Source organism: Dromiciops gliroides, chromosome 2 (genome assembly GCF_019393635.1).
Source record: "Dromiciops gliroides isolate mDroGli1 chromosome 2, mDroGli1.pri, whole genome shotgun sequence".
Classification (NCBI taxonomy): Eukaryota; Metazoa; Chordata; class Mammalia; order Microbiotheria; family Microbiotheriidae; genus Dromiciops; species Dromiciops gliroides.
In genome coordinates, this window is record NC_057862.1 from 508,058,355 (window position 1) to 508,079,867 (window position 21,513).

At 40.4% G+C, this 21,513-nt stretch overlaps 1 protein-coding gene across 5 annotated transcripts in view; it reads left to right on the forward strand.

Annotated features, from left to right (window-relative positions):
* Positions 1–5,694: 5,694 nt before the first annotated feature.
* The window catches only part of DLGAP2 (DLG associated protein 2), a 1,236,668-nt gene continuing 1,220,849 nt past the window's right edge, over positions 5,695–21,513 (forward strand). For all 5 annotated transcript variants that reach the window (XM_043984242.1, XM_043984239.1, XM_043984244.1 and 2 more), the window contains exon 1: positions 5,695–5,897. Coding sequence is in view for 2 of the 5 variants with exons in the window: in XM_043984241.1 (XP_043840176.1) it covers positions 5,874–5,897 (24 nt within the window). In the remaining 3 variants the exon portion in view is untranslated. The remainder of the gene's footprint in view (positions 5,898–21,513) is intronic.

The window sequence follows — 21,513 nt, forward strand, 5'->3', positions numbered from 1 at the left end:
TCTGGTTGCTTGCAATATTTTCTCCTTGACCTGGGAGTTGTGGAATTTGGCTATGATATTCCTGGAAGTTTTCATTTTGGAATCTCTTTCAGGAGGTGATCAGTGGATTCTTTCAATTTCTATTTTACCTTCTGTGTCTAGAACATCAGGGCAATTTTCCCTGACTAGTTCTTAGAAGATGATGTCTAAGCTCTTTTTTTCATCACGACTTTCAGGTAGTCCATTGATTTTCAAATTATCTCTCCTGGATCTTTTTTCCAGGTCAGCTCTTTTTCCAAGGAGATATTTCACATTGCCCTCTATTTTTTTGTTCTTTTGGTTTTGCTTTATTGTGTCTTGAATTTTCATAAAGTAATTAGCTTCCATTTGCTCAATCTTAATTTTTAAGCAATCTTTTCTTTAGAGAGCTTTTGTACCTCCTTTTCCATTTGGCCAATTTGGCTTTTCAAGCTGTTGACTCTTTTTCATTACCTTCTTGAATCACTCTCATTTCTCTTTCCATTTTTTCCTCTACCTCTCTTACCTTATCTTCAAAGTCCTTTTTGAGTGCTTCCATGGCTTGATTCCAATTCATATTTTTCTTGGAAGCTTTGGATGTAGGAGTTTTGACTTTGTTATCTTCTTCTGAAGGTGTATTTTGATCTTTTTTGTCACCAAAGAAACTTTCTAGTGTCCGCATTTTTTTTCTGTCTGCTCATTTTGCCAGCCTATTTCTTGACTTTTAACTCCTTCTTAAAGTGGGGCACTGCTTTCAGGGCACACTGTCCCAACCTTCAGGGTGTCTCAGGTGGTAAAATTTAAGAAGAGGCATGTTCTACACTCTCCTTGCCTGTGCTCTGATTTGTAAGTAACCACAGTCTTGCTTACTTTTTAACCTGGGAAAAGAATTCTGTTTTGCTGTAGTTGCAAGCTCTGGAATGCCTGTGCCCTTCCCCCACTTGGGCTCACCACTCAAGACTGCTTCTTGGTTCTGAGCACAGGAAACACAGCAGAATTATGCTTCAGTGCCAGCAGAGACCCCTGCAATCTCTCCCTGACTAACCACTTGACCCCCTCACGGGTCTGTGAGCTGAGCTCCAGAAATTGCTGCTGCCTCAGCTGATTCCAAGGTTCTGGAGGCTTGATTCTCTAGGGCTGGGTCTGGGTCTGCATGATGTGGCTCATATCTGCACTCCACTCTCATTCTGGTATAACAGACCTTTCCTGCCTACCTTCTAAGCCATCTTTGGCTGGAAAATGATCTCAACCCTGGGGCAGCTAGGTGGCACAATGGATAGAGCACCAGCCCTGGATTCAGGAGGACCTGAGTTCAAATCTGGCCTCAGACACTTAACACTTACTAGCTGTATGACCCTGGGCAAATCATTTAACCCCAATTGCCTCACCAAACAAAAAAAATGATCTCAACCTGTCCTTTCCTAGGTTCTGCTGCTCCAGGAATTGTCTTATGGCATTATTTGGAGGTATTTGGAGAGATTTGGGGGAGGGCTTCAAGGAGTCACTGCCTGTCCTCTGCCATCTTAGCTCCACATCCATTAGGTTTTAGAACATGGGTTTACTAGGAACAGTTGGTACATAGCATTCCTCCCAAACTGGATGCACACTCTTTGCTTCCAAACTCAAGGTCCCTGGGAAGAGTAGGCCCAAAATTAAACCACAAAACTAAAGAAACATACAGGTGGAGAATATGTCCCACTACTGGCCCTGGAAGTCCTTTTCTCCCTTCATGCAGTCCTCATGAAATTCCTTTTAATTGTAACTGTCTATTGAACAGCAAGGATTGGTATTTTTCTAGAATTCATGGTTGGCTCTTTCCATCATGAGTGGATCCTGAAGCTTCTGTCCCCAAGTGACTCTCAAAATCCATGTATAACTCTGAGCTACCACCTCACACCTATCAGAGTAGCAAATAAAACAAAAAAGGAAAATGTTGGATGTTCGAGGGGATGTGGGGAGTGGTGGAGGTGTGAATTGATCCAACCATTCTGGAGAGCAATTTGGAACTGTGCATACCCTTTGATCCAGTGATACTACTGCTAGGTTTATATCTCAGAGACATCCCCCCCAAAAGAGAAAAAGACCTATCTATACAAAAACATTTGTAGCAGTTCTTTTTGTAGTGCCTAAGAATTGAAAATCAAATTGAGGAATGGCTAAAAAAGCTGTGGTTTATGATTGCAATGGAATATTATTGTGCTATAAGAAATGACAAGCAGGATGATTTCAGAAAGGCCTGTAAAACCTTGTATGAACTGATACATAGTGACATGTACAGAACCAGGAGAACATTGTGCACAGTAACAGCAATATTGTTTGATGAAGAATTGTGAATGACTTAACTATCTCAGCAATACAATGAACCAAGATAATCTCAAAGGACTAATGATAAAGTATACTACCACCTCCAAAGAAAAAAACTGATATTGATTGAAAACAGACTGAACCATGCTATTTTTCACTTTATTTCTTTCATTTGTTTTCTTTTATTTGAGTTTTCTTATACAAAATGACTAATATGGTAATGTTTTACATAATTACATATGTATAAACTATATCTGATTGCTTACTGCCTCAGGGAGAATGGAGGGGAGGCAGGGAAGAAGAGATATAATTTGGAGCTCAAAACTTAAATAAAAATGTTTATTATTAAAAAAAAATAAAATGGGGAGAATAAAAAAAGAAAAAGAAAAAAATCCATTTGTAGATACTTAGGGTCTTTCCTCTGGGCCAGTTGGATTCTAATTACTAAAACAAACTAATATTGGATCCAGGGTGGTACTGGACCTGTCTGCTCTGGACTAACATGTACAAGCTGAGTTTAATTATGGAAAATTCCTCTGGGTCCCTGCAAAACAAGCATGAAAAATTTCTCAAGGAATCCCTAAAATAGGGAATCCAACTGGAAGATCAAACTCATCCCTCAGAAAGATAAGCAGACTAACTTAAAAAGAAAATATACACAGAAAAGTCTCTAAGATGCATGAAGCTCTCAGAAGGGATTAAGTACTTGGGGCTGATTATCTAAGGTTGTGCACCAGTAAGGCAAGCCTCATCCCATGGACCTGTAGTTCATAAAGATCTGGGGCAAACTGTCTGGATTCACATTATAAAATAAGTAGCCTAGGTCTGCTTGAAAACAGCAGCCACAACAACAACAACAAAACCTAAAAATAATTATAAACTTTCATGGTGTATTCCAGGAGATCTGTTAGGCAATTTTGGCATTCTGGGATGCAAAATCCATACTGCTTATGTTAGTTTTCATGCTCATAAGTAATACAGCAGATATCATTACTTAAGCATCTGAAGAACTAGTCTGACTTTTAAGGAAATATGCTGGAAAACAGACTGACCAATTATAGTCTGAAACAAATGGGAGAGAAATGCTAATTTTTCTCAAGTCAATACTTGTAATTTAATGTATCTACTGAGTGCTATATGAAGATGCACTCCAGTGTGTCCCTGAGAATACGAAGGGCCCCCAAAATGTAATGCTCAGTAATAAATATGCTCAGTGGACAATGCTTAAGCATGCAGAGAAATTCTCTGACTCCTTTCAACCCAGCCAGATAAAGACTTGGGGCCAGCATATTCTTATTGGCCATGTTTGGCACATCTATGTGAGTCCCTTCATTGATTGCTGAGTCTCATGATAAGGGTGCCACAGCTGGCAGAAGAGGCAGCTTCCAGCTGATGGAACTTGAGATGCAGCTTACAAAATGAAAAGATATGACTTTAGTCAGTGGGGAAGGGTGGAGGAAGCAAAAGTCCTTCTTTAATCCAGTATAATAGGAAGGGCTCTGCTCCCTCCCCCTATTCCTTAGGTGGAATATGGACCCAAATAGCCTGACTTATACTAGGGGCCCTTGACTGTCTTGCCTCTTCTTTTGTGCTGCTTCTTCTTCTTCTTCTTCTTCTTCTTCTTCTTCTTCTTCTTCTTCCTCCTCCTCCTCCTCCTCCTCCTCCCTTTAGTACTTGACCTTGTGAAACTAGAAAGGTCCTTAGAAGGTCCTCAAATTTGGGGGGCAAGGACATTGTCTAGTAGAGCAGTTGGGATGGCAGCATTAGTAGCAAGATCAGGCTTAGGAAAGAAAAGCATTGGCAGTGGAGGAGGAGACTTCAAGACTAGATTTGGTAGTTTGACCCACCAAATACCGATTTCAGTGGTGACTATGAAATGTCTAATTAATAGCCCCTGGCAGGCAATAGTAATTAGAAACCACTACATTTTGTTTTAATTTTTCTGTAATGCATGCTGTGATCTTTTTATATTTATTTTTTTTGATGGGCTTAACTACTTGATTCCAAACCCAATTCATGTTTGTACAGTGGGAACCTTTAAAAATAAAGATTTCTTTTTTTGGGAAAACTTTAGACTAGAGCTTCAAATAAAGTCATCTCCTGAGTAGTTGCAGTGGGGCCAATGAACCTTCCAATGTGAGAATTAGGGACTCTTATTTCCCATATTGATAAACAAGTCTCTTCTAGCAATGAACCCTGTAAAAGGCTCATGGATAGTTACAAAGAAGGGAGGAATGAATATCTTGAGTCTCTCTGTGAGAGCTGTTGTCGCTGCCTTCCATGTTAGAATATATACTAGATTATATGAGAGCTGTGCAAAAGAGATACAGAGTTCTGGGAGAAAAGGGGGCAGATCACATCAATGGGAAAATAAGGAACAGTCACAAAAGAGGTTTTTCAGCCTACTGCCGAGTATGAATTTTAGGGGGTCAGACTACTCGAAAGCCTTTGTAATTCCTTGTCTCCAGGGATGCCAATCATTTTTCTTGTTTATAGTGGGGCTAGAGCATCAAGATCACTTGCGTGTCCCTACAATACCTTTTTAGTAACACAGGATCTAGAGCCTGATTATGATCCACTCATTTTACAGATGAAGAAACTGAGGGGAGGGAAGGAGAAAAAGAGAGAGAGAGAGAGAGAGAGAGAGAGAGAGAGAGAGAGAGAGGAGAGAGAGAGAGAGAGAGAGAGAGAGAGAGAGAATTAGGAGGTTCGATCAGGTCCACACAGTAGTAGAGCCAGGATTTAAATCTATCTCCGAGAAACACAAATCTTGTGTTCTTTTCGCTGCCGGACTCTGCCTTTCTACATTTTTACGGAGCATTTAACTTTCCAACTGCTCTTAAACCCATTCGCTTAGAGATAGAGATCAGTCTGACCAATATCGCAGACAGCTTCTCTGGAGAGCTTCCCTGTCTCTCCGTGTCCCTGCATGGCCCCATATGCTTTCTTCATTCAACAGTTGGCTCAAACTGGAAGCTGTGCTTCTCAGCCTTCCTGGTCCTCAGCACCTCCTGGAAAGAACAGGGCACAGAAGGTTTTTCCAGGGCTAAATGTCTTTCCGCACTAGAACCGGGCATGCTCAGTAGCCAAGGCTGGTTTGGGTTGCAAAGAGGCATCTTTGTCGCTACTCTGTTTCAAAGCACCAAGAAAGGGAAGCGCCTCGGACCTTCTCTAGATGGAGCCTGGAGCGGGACAGCCCCCCAAGTGCGCCGGTGCCTCCCAGTATTGGGGACTGCGCAGGTGCAGACCGTGAGAACCAGTTCGAGAGTCTGGAGAGAGCGCGCGCGTGTGTATGTGTGTGTATGTGTGAGTGTGTGTGCGCGCGCGGGGCGGGGGTGTGTGTGTGTGGAGGGGGGGGAGGGAGGGAGGGAGGGAGGGGAGGGGGGGGTTCACAGAAGCAGCCTTGGCTGTAGCCAGAAGCAGGAGCCTTAGCGCATGGAATGTCCAGTAGAACCTCAGTCACGGAGCCTGATGTTCTGAACACGGTTCCCTGCCCACTTTCTCTCCGAACCTGACCTAGGGGGAGTTGGCCACCTCATCATGTCACTCGGAACCTGCTGAAATAGTAATGCATGAGAATGTCAGCGCTGAAAAAGGTAAGAAATCCACCACCACCCCGCTGAATTGCACAGAACCAGACGGGGGGGGAAACACAGAGAACTGGGCAGAGGGTGCAATGGTGAGAAGTGGTCTGTCTGTGTGCTGGGGAGGTCGTAGGCTCCACAAACGTCCAGTTGGCACCCAGGGGACTGGTTTCGGTCCGATTCGGGAGTGGGCAACCAGGGTTATCCAGTGTGGCTTTGGTGCTGCAAAGTCTGGAACGACCGACTTAGAAGCCACGGACAGAGGAGGTTGGTTGTTAGTGGAGTGGAGCTGGGGAGAGAAGGGGATGGCAGGACAACAACACCCACCGACCACACTTAAGGGGAACGATGGTGGGGTGCAGTAGCTACCATTGGGACGTGCTCCTTGCTCCTAGCAGATGCACTAACCCATGTAGGGATGGAGTTTGTCCGAGGGTCTGGCAGTGGACCGGCAGCGTGTACTGTGTGTAAACTGGCAGCATCTGTCTTTGATTTTCGCTATGTCTTGCTTTTTCTCTCTTCTATACGGGGTCCCAGCAGCGGGGGAGGGGGGGGTGTTATTGGAAAGAGATGGGAGAAGCCAAGACTGGGGCTGGAGGGAATGCAATGATACTGGATGGAGAACACTTGATTTCAAAAGCTGTTTCCTCACCACAAACTAGCCACTTGGGCAGATTTTGGAATTTGGGGGTCAGTAGGGGCGAGTTTCTTTTCCGCAATAGGGTCGCAGCCGGTGCAGCAGCAGAGAGGATCGCAGAGGCGAGTTTAGTATCTGGATGCGGAGGCGGGCTGGGGAGGGGTGCTTTCCGACTAGGTTGGGGTCTCCGGGGGTCCCGAGCCCCTGGTGTGTAGGGCAGCAACCCGAGGTGTGAAATTACCAGTTGCGGTTCTCCGCCAGCTGGAGGATAGAGGTGGTGAGTGTTGGTTGGATACTTGCTTTCATGAAGCTTGAGAGTGGAGTGAGGGGGCAGCCTGCAGTTCTTTTGGGTAGGGGGAACCGAGATTAGTGAACACTTTCCCCGACTGAGCTCTTGAGGGACCCCACATCAGGAGCCCAAGAGTGGCAGAGACGCTAACGTGGATTTGGAACGACTGCTGTTAAATGTAGCGAGTGCCCAAGCTGTGGATGGATGGGGTTCTGGGAGGAAAGAGGCTTACTACCTACAGGGCTGGCAATGGATTTCTGCGAAGTGGGAAGCTCTCTTGACAAATGGGGGGATGGGGGTGGAGAAGGAGGTTGCTAGCAGAAGGGGTGAGTGTCCCCCGCTTTCCAAATGTGAGTGGGGAGCACTGGGGCTTTTTAAAGGGTGGTTGCTATGCGAGGCAGAACCCAGCACAGGATTTTGTAACTAAGCCTCCCCCGGTGGCGGCTGTTGCTGTTCTCTGGATTTGTTCTCCAACGATTACAGGCGATATAATGATGATGATAATTATTACAGTCCTGGCATACTGAGGGGGTGGTGCGTGTATGTACGTGTGTGTGCGCGCGTGTGTGTGCTCCAGGAGAGGGAGAGGTGGGGAAGTGCCTGTCCTGGCTGAGCGCATCCCAGGTGTGGTCCATTGCTCTGCCTGGGAGGGGTGGTGGTGGCGGGGGTTGGGGGGCGGGTAGGAATGTAAGGTCTGGGCTGCTGCTCCTGGATGGGGTGCCATGAGCAAAGTGGATGGGCTTCTTTGGAAACCGGAGCTCTTCTGCCGAGGAAGAGAGCTGGGCAAGTCAGTGTGGGAAGAGAATTCACCAGGAGATTAAAGAGTTTGAAGAGAGGTGGAAAAGGGGGGAAGAAATCGAGCATTAGAGAAGGTTTGGAGGTGGAGAGGAAAAGCAAAATGCAAGCATAAAAATAAAAGAATAAAAGAGCGGGTTTATTTATTTAATTTAATAAAAAATTGTTACTAAAAAAATCATCTTCTGTTCCTTTTGGCTTTTCCCACACTCCTTAGGTCATTGTAGCCCAGCTCCTGTATGTATGTGGCTTCTCTGAGGTGAGGTGGTGACTTCCCGGAAGGGCTTCGAATTTGGATTCTGTGACTTATCCGTGGAGGCTGCCTCTTGTATTGATTAAAAATAAAGCGTTTGGCAGTGAATTTATTTTCCGTGTTTATTACCTCTGCAAGCCTGTACTGTGGGTGGTTTTGAAAGCTCGAAAAGATTGGGGGTGGGGTGGGGGAGCGTGGGGCGCACCAGAGCTTTCTTTCCCTGTCATCTCAAGACTTATGGTAGGGGAGGAGTGCTCTTTGATTAGGTACAGGGGCACTCAAGTAATTGGCTTCCCTTAGGAAATACATCTTGATGGCCTTGAATTTGTACTAGCATTAACCAGATCTCTTGGAATTATTGCTTCTATGTGTATTGAACACAGCAGCGCTAATTGTGACTCCCACAATTCTAGAAGTGATATGTGATCTTCAATGTGCCCTTATTTATACACAGGGATTAATCACAATTAAGATTAGAGAATAACTTGAAATCCTTGGTGTACACTGAGGGAGTCCTCTCTCCATCAGAAGCTTCTCCCCCCCCCCCCCCCCCCCCCCCCCCCCCCCGCCCCCCATCTTGCCGCTGACATACAGGAAGCTGATCTCCATTTGTATGAAGACTACTTGGATGTGAGGTTAATAAAGGGGTATGAAACATATTTTTTTCTTTTAAATTCTCTCCAGGTGCTCCTGGAAAGAGTAATAGGTAATGCAAACAGAAATAGGTGAGATGAAAAGATAGGAGTTTGGGCAGGTCAGGTTGTTACTCTGCTTAAAGGAAAATGTCATTAATCAGGATTTTCCAGTAGCCAAATTGTCTTGTGCAGGCGGCTGTGGTGAGTCACAGCTTTGGCTCTAAGAGTAATTGTAGAGTTTGTATATACCATTTCCTTTTTTGATGGTGTGACTTCTTCATTGCTTGGTAGAGAACAAATTAGAATACTTTATACTTCACATCTGGGGACATGACTAGCAGGCTAAAGGGAATTCTATCTGCTCAAGTACATCTGGGCTGTGGTAATTGTGCAAAGGAGAGAAAATGGCTGTCAAATGCCTCTATCCTCTAAAACATAGTATCATTTTTGTTTCACTTGACTTATCAAGAGTATACAATGCTGAGAATTAAATAGGTATGTGTTACAAAGTCCAAACTACCAAGTAGGTCCTTTTGTCTTTGTAAATAACACCTGCCCTTTCATTTTCTTTCCTTCATCTTTCTCACTGTCTCTGAACATGAAGTTAATATGCTTTAGATGACTTACTCTACCGTTTCACAAATTCACATATCATTCTAAAATGAAAGGCAATTCAAGAAGCAAATGGATTAATCCTTCAAATATTGAAAGTAAATAAAATGTTTGAAATTCACATTCTTATATTACCGAGTGATTTTTCTAAGAATAGCCTTAAAAGTCAGCCTTTGAAATGGTTGAACATTTAGTTCTTCCAAGATTTCTTTAGATATACTATGCAATTATTAATGGAATATTGCTGGAACTAGTCACATCTATATGCCACTATGAGGCATGATGGATAGTCAGCTTCAGTCATGAAGACTTGGGTTCAGGGTGGCTAGGTGGCGAAGTGGATAAAGTACCAGCCCTGAATTCAGGAGGACCTGAGTTCAAATCTGGCTTCAGACACTTGACACTAGCTTTGTGACCCTGGGCAAGTCACTTAACCCTTGTTGCCCTGCAAACAACAACAACAACAACAAAAGACTTGGGTTCAAGTCCTGTCTCTGACACATATTGCCTATGTGACTCTATGCAAGTCACAAAACCTCTCATATCTTTGGAGAACTCCATAGGATTCTATTTTGGAGCAGTTGTAACCTACATTGGTAGAGAGAGTTTCTTCTCAGGAAGTTCTCTCTGCTTGTGAAATTGTAGAGCTAGTCCAAAATATTTTTTCTTTTATTTCTTAAACTATATACCTCTCTATAGATATAATATTGATAATATCTTTTTTACTTAAAAAATTTAGATTTTAATGTATTTCTCCATTGATATAAATGTATCTTTTGTGGTATTTTATTGCTTTGTTATTTTTTTCCCTTCCATCTTAGGTCTGAACTGATTTAGAGTATAGGAGAAGATCACATTTTCATATTAAAATATTTTAAACCAAAACAAAGGCTTTGGAAAGCCAGGCCTGTCAGTAAACTCTCAATTTAAAAATTGTTATTTTTTCAATTTAAAAATTGTTAGAGTATCTGCTACTTTTGTATACAGTGAAATGTTTTCTGTAGCTGAACACAGTAACATCAAAGAAAATCTTCGTACTTAGCACATAGTAGGTACTCAATAAACACTTGTTAAGCTAAATTGAATCGAATTATTCTGTTTTATGTACTTTTAAACCATCCATTCATTTGACTGGTAAGTATTCTGATTTCAGGTTTTTGAATTCCATATTTCATCATTTAATGTTTGCTGAATATTAGAAATGGATATACCATAGTAGTTCATTGGCTGCAGTTGAAACCCCCCCCAGCTATGATTCATCATTTTGGGCACTGAGAACAATATTTTATAGTGTTGCCAGTATATTGGCTATTAAAGAATGAGAGGCTACTGTATAGGTCAAAGCACTAGGCAGTGCACAGTTTACTCTTAATCAGACATAGTTATACCTTAGAGACATTTGTCACTGAGTAATCACATTCATTTAGCCACATCCTGAGCTACTTAAATAAAAGTTTATTGTTTTCCATCCTGGGGTTATGGAACAAAAGCTTTACTTATGAATTTTTCAAGTGGGAATTTATGATGAAAATCCCAAGTCAAATCTTTGGTGTATATTTTCAAACCAAATTTATCATTCATTTATTCATTCATTCATTTGTAAAGCGTTCGTAAAGTGGCTTTGTGCTAGATCTAAATGATGATGGACAGATACTTTTGGTTTTATACTTGAAAGAAATAGAGGGTATAAGATTGGATAGTGTTCTTTTTTTTTTTTAACCACATATCAAGACATAATTGATCAAATACTTTCAGAGAGAAATTTCTGGTATGTGCCTTAGACATAATTGAGTGATATACAAGATTTGAAGAATCTAACACTGTACCATGTGTCTAATAATTTATAAATTTGTTCACTCCACATGTTAAGTTAAATATCCATTCATGGATTTTTTAAGGCAGTACATGATGAAAAGCCAACTTTTTGAGAAAACATTTGTTGAAGCTGTTTTTGAGGAATTGCCTGCATACAAAAAAAAAATGAAGTCAATATGGTAGAAAAGCCATGGAAGAGATGTCATTTATGAATTTTGAAGATTTAAACTTTGTGTAAGTCAGAAGATAGGATTGTGTATTACTAAAGATACTACTAAATAAATTACCACATTTTAAACTAGAACACTAGATGCCTTCTTAGGTCTAATTCCTATGATTCTATTCCTTGCTGTTGAATCCTTAATTTGGCTACAAAATAAAAGTTTTTGCTCTTTTAAAGTTTACATTCCCTTTCCCTACTCTGTATATAATGTTTTAATTGCTTCTAAAATCATTTTCTGGACATATTAAAACATATTACTTGTTTCCAGATGCTCTGAAAAGGGTATATACCATTTAGACATTTTAAAATAACGAGTGACTATGTGGTTTTAAATTTATAGATACAACTATCAGGTATCAAAACCAAAATCATCTTAGAGGAAACAGGGATAGGAATAGGGACTGAATGTGTGATTTAGTTGACATAGGGAACTCCTGGATAAGGAGGCTTCCTCTACTCATGCAGGTCTACCTTCAAACTTTTAATAAATGTAATCAGTGCTTAAGCTGATCCTTCTTGACAACTCTTTTTTTTTTTTTGTGAGGCAGTTAGGGTTATGTGACTTGCCCAGGGTCACACAGCTAGTAAGTGTCAAGTGTTTGAGGTCGGATTTTAACTCAGGTCCTCCTGAATCCAGGGCTGGTGCACCAACTAACTGCCTCACTCTTTTTTTTTTTTTTTTTGTGGGGCAATGGGGGTTAAGTGACTTGCCCAGGGTCACACAGCAAGCAAGTGTCAAGTATCTGAGGTCGGATTTGAACTCAGGTCCTCCTGCATCCAGGGTTGGTGCTTCATCCACTGTATCACCTAGCTGCCCCCTGCCCCACTCTTGATAACTCTTAAGTACTTTGCTTATAGCTACTTCTTTCCCCTACTACTGAATTTCTCTAAAGAAAGAGCTCCTGAGTTACTGCACTTTGTCTTAATGATTATCTTCTCAAGTCACACTTAAAATAAAATTTCTGGAAATTTTTTTCTAAAAAGTATACATAGTGAAGTAGATGTCTTTTCAAATACATAAGTAACATTTATTAAATGTAGTTTCAAAGCATCTGTATCCTACCATGAGATAGTCAGATGATTGGCTTCAGTAGAACATCCTGTATGATAAAAATCATAGTTTCATAGATTTGGTGATATAATATGTTAAGATATCTTTATGGTTACCTTTGTGATAACCTTAAGGTTTAAAGAAAATCCACAGTATTTCCCCCTCACTTTTAGACACTTGTTCCTTAAAAACTTAATATTTCTTTTTTATTTTTGTCAGTTTTATCCCTCAAACTTTTTCACATTATTCATTTACATGATCTTTATTCCAGTTTCAATCTGATTGTGAAATAGGAAGCTGGTATTCTCACTGTACATCTTCAACATATGATATTCAAGATACTAGGAGTAGAAGTCATCTAGATGTCTATATGCTTCCAGTCTATTCTACTTGAAATAAATATGTTGTGACTTTTCCATGTGCCAAGAATACTATTCCTCAAAGGGTTTGTTTCTATGACTTGTAATAGAACAGAGTGCATTAAATGCCATCTTTAAAATGAACAATTTTAAAAGGTTCAGTAGAATGATACTTTAAAAAGAAATTAAATACTTAAATTTAGTCTCTGAAAAATGTCCAGTCTAAAAAAAACCCAATCAAAAAAACCTGTCCCTGGGTGCCTAGTATTTTCATTTGATTATGAATTGGATCATTTTTGAACTCTTAGTTCTTGCCTTGTGTTTTCTATATAAACAGGTGTCAATAGGTTCTTAAAACTAGTTTTCTTCCACTGATTCATTTTCATTGCATTACTGCCTGTTAAAAGACAACGTCATGATTTTGATGTATTTTCAGAAGAAATGTTCAGTCTTCCTTTTGCAACTGGTCCTTCATAGACTCCTTTAGAAATCTTTGAATCTAGGGGCAGCTAGGTAGTGCAGTGGATAAAGCACTGACTCTGGATTCAGGAGGACCTGAGCTCAAATCCGGCCTCAGACACTTGACACTTACTAGCTATGTGACCCTGGGCAAGTCACTTAACCCTCATTGTCCTCCTCCTCCCCTCCCCCAAAAGAAATCTCTGGATTCCTTTTCAGAATAGTTTTTTTTAAAAATTCACAAAATAAAATATATTGGATTACAAAGGAAACCAATTATATTGACAGACAATTTATCTATCTTATCTATCATCTATCTATCTTCCATCTAAAGTTCATGGACTCCATGATAAGACCCCCCTGATCTAAGATGTTTTATTTTTTATTTTTTTATTCCCTTTAACAGTCTTTGTTATTAGTTTTAAGTCTCTGATCTACTATTTTTTAAAAACTAAACTTTTTTTAAAAGATGACTTATTTTGCAACTATCCTAAAGTAACCACAGTTGTGTATGCACCATTTGCCTTTCTTCCTATCTACTTACTTCCTTTAATCCCTTGACTGTAGAGCCACTTTCTTCTCTTTTCTTTGCTGTTTGATTCATTTGCTCATTTATTCAATAGTAATCTACTAACCACAACAACTTGCTTATTACTTCACCCACTATCTCTCCATTTCTTTCTTTTTTTTGAGTCATGCCAGATTCTTATTATTAGTGCCCCTATTCCTACTTCACGTATTTCTTGAAGGCTAAGAGGGATTCACAGTTTTGTCCAGTATTGGAGAGAGATATAGACATGGGGAATTAATGTAGGAATCTAGAAAATGACACAAAACATTGTGTTAGACACTGGTGAGGTATAAACAAATGAAGATAATGTGCTTGTGAAGTTTATAATCCAGTATAAACTAGAGTCTAATTTTTGAGCCCAAAGGCTTATTTTATACCTGGGCAATAGGTGAAGTGCTAACACATTCATATATTCTTTGTCCTCCTATTAGTGACAGTGAGGTATTGCTGGTGTTGTTTGAACTAGCTCTGTGTTGTGTTTCATTGCTACAAGTTGAGTTAATAAGTGCAGCTTGGTACCTGACTTTTCCCTTCCTGGAAAATCACAGATTAGTTTATGGACCTGAATTGTGGAGACAATCTGATATAGTAGAAAGACCATTATGGAGTCGGTTACTATCCTGCCTTTGCTCCTCCCTGGTTATGTGACCTAGGGAAGCTATTTTACTTTTCTGAGCCTCAGTTTCACAGTCTCTAAAATATAGAACACAATGCATATGACAACACAACTAAATGATAGTTTGTTACTGTTTTTTAGTTGTGTCTGATTTCATCACCCCATTTGGGGTATCTTGGCAAAGATACTGGAGTGGTTTGCCATTTCCTTCTCCAGTTCATTTTATAGATGAGGAAACTGAGGCAAACAGGGTTAAATGACTTGTTCAGGGTCACAAGTTGGTAAGCAGATTTGAACTTAGGTCATCCTGATTCTAGACCTATCCATTGTGCCACCTAGTTGCCCTAACTTACATAGTGGATAGTTCTAGATTTGGAAGTCAGGAAAATGTGAGTTCAGATTCTGCTCCAAAAATTTACTAGCTGTAGGACTCTGGACAAGTCACTTCCTCTTCTCAGTTTCACTTTCCTTAGATCTGTACAATTACATTAATAATCCTACTTACCTCACAGGGTTTTTTTAAGTATCAAATGAGATTGATCAAAAGAGTCTGACCTAAATGTCTGCATAAGAAACAACAAGTGAACAAAGAATGTCTATTGTCTAAATTATGAGATGCAATTAGATTTGTATGCCTTAAAATACTATGTAAATACCACTTATTATTATTGATCATGCTTGATTGCATTTGATTTGTGCAAAAGAAGGTAGTCAGAGTAGTTAACAGTATCTAGTACCTCTACTAAAGTCTTCTCTAATGACCCATGATGACATGGAGGTGATGGTGGGTTGGAGAAAATTGTGCCAGCAGAGCACAAGCTCTTGTAGAAACTATCAAGATAGAAAGATCTTAATTATGGACTGAACAATTAATCTACCAGTTTTCTGTGTAGCTAGCTAAATGCTGAGAAAGTCATCATCAGATGATTGTCCACAAAGTGATAGATTTTGTGTGTGTGTGTGTGTGTGTGTGTGTGTGTGTGTGTATGGCTACAGTAACCCATGAAGGTGGTCTACCAAGGCATGGAAGGACTGTGATCAATGCTGGTGGGGGTGTCCATACAAATGAAATAACATTCACAGAATATAAGAACTGGAAGGAACCTCAAAGGCCATTAGTTGACCTGTTGCCTGATCTAGAATCTCTTGAACAACATTTCCAACAAGTGGTTATCCAGCCTTTGCTCAAACACATCCAATAGTACTTAAGAAGGAGTTTTCTACCTCTTGGGGCAGCATATTCCACTTTTGAGTAGCTCTTATTGTTAGGAAATTTATTCTTATGTCCATCCTAAGTCCGTCTCTGAAACTTCTACCAACTGTTATTTGTTCTGCCCTTTGAGATCAAGTCTAATCATTCTTTGAAGTGACAGTTCTTCATATGTTTGAAATAACTATCATGTCTTCCATAAAGACTTTTCTTCTAGCTGATGGCAGACAGCTCTGTTGAGTGATCTCCACATGGCATCTTCTCGATTCTTCTCAGCATTCTTGTTGCTTTCTTCTAGACATGCTCCATTCTTTCTACATCATTTAAAAAATATTGTACCAGCAAATGAACATACTATTTTATATATGATCTGACCAGGTCAGGATATATTAGAACAATTACCTCTCTTTTACTGCATATTGCCTCTCTTAATTCAGTGTAGTTCCTCAAGGAACTATAATGTTGTGGGTGCGGATATGTTGGATAAATACTTTTGCAAGAAAAGTCAAATTATAACACAAGAGCAGCATGACGAATATATTTGAGCCTGGGAAATCAGTTGGGTTATGACAATAATACAGCCACAAGATAAGGAGTTAACATGATGCAATGAAAAACTGGGCAACATGGGTTCTTATTCTGGTTTTGTCACTGTCTCTCTGTCCTTAAGAAAGCCACTTCACCACTGTAAGCCTTAGTCAGTCAATAAACATTTATTAAGCATCTACTATGTGCCAGGCACTGTGCTAAGTGTTGGAAATCCAGGGAAAGGGTAAGGCAGTTCCTGCTTTCAAGGAGCCCATAATCTAATAGGGGAAAACACAGATATCCATGTACAGGTGAGTATATAACTTATATTATAATTATATATATAGTTATATTGTAAAATAAATTGGAGGTAATTGATAGAAGGAAGACACTGACATTAGGGACTATCAGAAGAGCCTTCTTGGAGAAGGTGAAGTTTTATCTGGCACTTACAGAAAGCCAGAGAAGCCAGGAAGTGTAGATGATGAGGGAAGGCATTCCAGGAATGGATAAAGGGACAGTGAAAATTGATAAAATCCAGACATGCAACATCTTATGTGAAGAACAAGAAGATAACCGTATCACTGAATCATGGAGTAAGAAAGAAAGAAGACTAAAAAAGTAGGACAATTTTATATTTGACCCTCAAGGGGATAGGGAGATGCTGGCTTTGACTCAAAGGGCGAGTGAAATGTTCAAACCTGTACTGTATGAAGTGCAATTTGTAGCTAAATGGAGGATAGATTGGAGTGAGAGGAAACCTGAGGCAGAGAGAACAGCCAGCAGGCTATTGCAGTAGTCCAGCTTGAGGTGATGAAGGCTTGAAACAGTGCTATGGCAGTGTCAGAGGAGAGAAGTGGATATATGTAAGAGAAGTAAGTTAGTAAGGTGAAATCAACAGGACTCAGCAATACATTTTTATGGGGGTGGTGAGAGAGAATGAGGAGTCAAGGATGACCAATAAGGTAAGAGCCTGGGTGACTGGGCTACTGATGTAGCCTTTGAAAGGGAATTTTGGAATTTGGAAGGGCCTGGGGGAAAAAGATAATAAGTTCAGTTTTAGACATTTTGAGTTTAGTATGTCTATGAAATATCAGGTTTGAGATGTCCAAGAGGCAGTTGGAAATGTTAATCTGGAGGCTAGGAGAGAAATTTGGGGTGTATAAGTAAATCTGAGAATCATCAATTTAGAGATCATAATTGAATCCATGAAAACTGATTTAATTTAATACGGAGGGAGAAGGCCCAGGACAGAGTCCTTGGGGAAAACCATCATTAGCAGGTGTGACCTGAATGAAGATCTAGCAAAGGAGACTGAAGAAGGGTCAAGTAGGTAGGAAGACAACAAGGATTAAAGTAGTGTCACAAAAACCTAGAGAGAAGAGAGTACCAAGGAGAAAAAGGGTCATCAATAGTATCAAAGGCTGCAGAGGGGTCAAGTAAAATGAGGATTGAAAAAAGCCTATTGGAATTTAAAAATAAGATCATTGGTAACTTTGGGACAGAGCAGTTTTGATTGAATGATGAAGTTGGAAGCCAGGCTGTAGAATTAAGAAAAGAGAAGAAAAAGAAAAAAAGGAAGCAGATGTATTGATTGTAGATAAGTCTTCTCAAGGAATTTAGCTACAAAAAGGAAGAGAGATAAGGAATAATAGCTAGCAGGGATGAATAGAACAAGTGAGGATTTTTTTGAGGACATGGGATATATGAGCATACTTGTAGGCTGCAGTGAAGTAGGCAGTAGACAGGGAGAGATTGATGATAAATGGAAGAGTGGAAATGACAGAGAGCAGTCTGCTGGAGAAGATAACATGGAATGGGATTACTTGGGCATAGAGAGGGGTTTTCTATTACAAGGAAAAGAACCACCTTATTAAATGAAACAGGAGTAAAGGAGGACATAGTGGCAGAAGGCATCTGAATGATGTGAGATGAGTAGGAGGTAAGAGGGAGCTCTCAGCAAATGGCCTCATTTTTTTTCAGTGAATTATAAGGCAAGATTCTAAAGCTGAGATGGCATGGGGGCTGGAGAGTCACGGGAGTATTGAAGTGGTATGAAAAGGTTTGGAAGAGCCACTGTAGGTAGTGTGTGGCAATGTAGCCAGTAGAAGTGGGGGGAGATATAAAAGGATTGCCTTGCCACAGTCTGGGCCCAGTTGAGATTATATAATATAAATTTGTAGTGGGTGCAGGCAGCATGATGATTCTTTCAACCTTTGTTGAGCAGTTATGGTTTTGAGAACTAGATGAGCTCTAAAGTCTCTAAAACTGAATGGTACTAATACCTGAAATATAATACTAACAGTGAATTCAAATAAAATAGCATGGCAGCAAAAAAGGTCTCGACCTCATACATGGGCCTTTCCTGATTCCCATTGGCTACTAATGCCCCTTTCCCAATTACATTTTATTTATTTCATATTTATATTTTCACATATACTTCTTGTGCACACCCTATCTCCTCTAATAGAGTGTAAAGTCCTTGAGGGCAGTTGTTTCCTTTTAGTCTTTGTAGCCTTAACACTTTGCATAGTGCTGACAATGGGCTCTTAATAAATGTTTGGGAGTAAGAATGGTAGGTACAGAAATACCATCCCTGGGCTACCTTGATGTCACCCCAGAAAAATATCACTATTATTTCCGCTCATGATTGATTTTAAAAAGAGAGACAGAGTATATGCTACTTAAAGGGCAGACACCAAGTCTTTTAACTTGACTCATTCAAGACAAGCATGACCATCCCCATTTTGCAAGTGGGAACACAGAAGCATTGCAAAATGAAAGGCCTTTTCTGCTCTAAGACACAAACATGAGTGAGAAATAAAACATAAACCCCTGGTGTATTGTTTTAGCTGTTGAACCATGATACTTCTGCTCACTGGGGAAAAACACAGCATTTGGTTTGTGCTGAATTGTTCCTTTAGAACCAAGCATGAACTTTAAAACTGTGTTTGGAGGGAATATAGTGAAGTGGTTAAGTCAAAGTCCTAACAGTCAGGAATACCTAGTTTTCAGTATTATCTTGGCCTTGGTTCTCTTGCCCATCCATGCCAACTCCATATACAGATAGGTAAATCAGTTGGCCCATTTATACTTTAGCTTTATTGTTGGTAAAAGGGGAATAAAAATTAATTAAAACAGATCAGTAGGACTAAATTCAATTTTAGTTATAGTTATCCCTGTTTGCTAAATGTTCATCAAGGAAGAAAGCAAAAAAAGGTTCTTCCTACACTAGAAGCCTCTATACAAAGACTTTTTGTGTATATAGAGGGAAGTTGATTAGGGGATCAGTTCTGGTGAGGCTCCTCTCCCTAGATTACTTGATTAATCTTACAGTGACCTTGATGAGATTATAGAGCACAAGTCTTTGTCTGGAGCAACTTGTAGGGCCCCTCTTATCGAGGAAGGCATCTTATTAGAAGACAGATGGAAGTCCTCTGATTGGTTCCCAATGACTGGGGCTGTCTCCAAGATGATTGGTCATTGAGAGTTGGGGACCAGAAGTAGGAGGGGCTAGTATATATTCTTACAAGAAGACCCCTCCCTCCACTATTGGCTATAACAGTGAGTTGGTCATGGTTTTTTCTTTTTCTTTTTCCTCTATCTCCCTTGAACTTCTAGTTCAGAATGTAATAGAGGGGACCTTCATAAGAGTTGTGATGGAGGAACATAGGGAAATCCTGAAATAGTTAATGGAGACATGCAAGAGAAGCATATAGTGAACTGAAGGTGCTTGCCGAGGTGACCTAAGGTTTCTCGGGCTCAAGTTCCTGGTTCTTTCTTCCTATTTTCTTTTTTAAGTGCAGGTCAGACTCTAGAGTTCCTGAAGATGGACTTCTCCTGCCCAAATAGCCAGGGCATTGATGGGAGTTCCTACAGAAGCAAATGGCAGTAGATGTGATTGCACACTATTTGAGAAGAGATTCCCTGAGAGTGCACTTTATTGGTCTTGGAGATTGCCTTGTGGGTAATCCCAAGCTCAAGAGCTCCAAAGTTCAAGCACTTGGACACTAACCTGTTAGAAAGAGAAGCATACTCATTGGAAAAGGAAGAACATCTCTGGCATGGCCCCTGAAGCAGGAAGGCTGAGGCCTTCCCAACTCTTTTGGCTTTCTCCAAATTGTTCAGATTGTATGGGTCCAGAGGAAAGGGGATTTCTTGACCTGCATCCCCATAGAGTATATTTACCTAATGGGGAAAAGGATAATGGTTCATTTGAGTCTTTTATGTGTTTCTTTATCTGTTCTTTTGAATTTTTTCTAGTAGGGTAAAATAAAGACTATTCTGGGGCAGCTAGGTGTAACAGTGGATAGAGCACTGGCCCTGGAGTCAGGAGGACCTGAGTTCAAATCCGGCCTCAGACACTTAACACTTACTAGCTGTGTGACTCTGGGCAAGTCACTTAACCCCAATTGCCTCACTAAAAAAAAAATAAAGACCATTCCATAACCAATACCCATATAGTACCTTGAATGCCTGTGTTGAATTTGGGAGCCCTATTACCCATTTTTGGGGAAAGCTAGATATGAACTATACCATCAGTATATTCAGAGATTTTCTTGGAGAAACTTCAGTGAGGACAATGCTCCAATGAGATAAGATGACCCTTTTGGGCTCCAGTTTCCCTAGATGTCTTTGTCTTCTCCACTCCAATCAGTTTCTTTATTGTATATCAACTCTGGTAACATGTTGTATACTTCCATTAGAATATAAGCTTCTAGGGCAGCTAGGTGGCTCAGTGGATAGAGCACTGGCCCTGGATTCAGGAAGACCTGAGTTCAAATCTGGCCTCAGACACTTAACACTTACTAGCTGTGTGACCCTGGGCAAGTCACTTAACCCTCATTGCTCCACAATAAAAAAAAAAAAAGAATATAAACTCTTAGAGAGCAGGGACTGTGTGATTTTTTTTTGTATCACCTGGATCAGTGCCCATATAAAGTAGGAGCTTAATAAATGCTTATCAGTTGATTGATTGATTAAATATTAGACATGATCCATATGAGCCCAGAGCCTTTGGTTAGCCCTGGGCCACAGGTTATACACCCACTTGCTCCCTAATCTCTCACTCTTAGGCACTGTATTTTCCAGTAAAAAGATTATGGTGCCAATTGAAATGAAAATGCCAATCTAGAAAAATGTTATAAGACCAAATCTGATTAATAGTCTCTTATTCTTACTTCATGGCATGGTAGATAGAGCATGAGACTTAGAGTTGGAAAGATCTGGGTCAAAAATTCCACCCTAGACCCTAGATATATGACTCTGGGCATGTTATAACCTCCCTTTGCCTCGGTTTCCTTATCTGTAAAATGAGGAGGCTGGACTTGATGGCCTCTAAGGTCTCTTAAAACTCTAACTCAAATATCCCATGAACCTATGGCATTACGTTATAACCATATGTAATCTCTCAGGCCTCAGTGCACAGACAAGGTGGGCTGTTCCCCATGCTTGCTGTAGAATTTACTTCTTCCATTGTCCTTCAGATCAATCTTCTGGCCTGCACCTAGGTTCACTTACCCCTACATCAGAATCACATACAATCAAATGGGATTCCCAAGCTCCTGACACACTC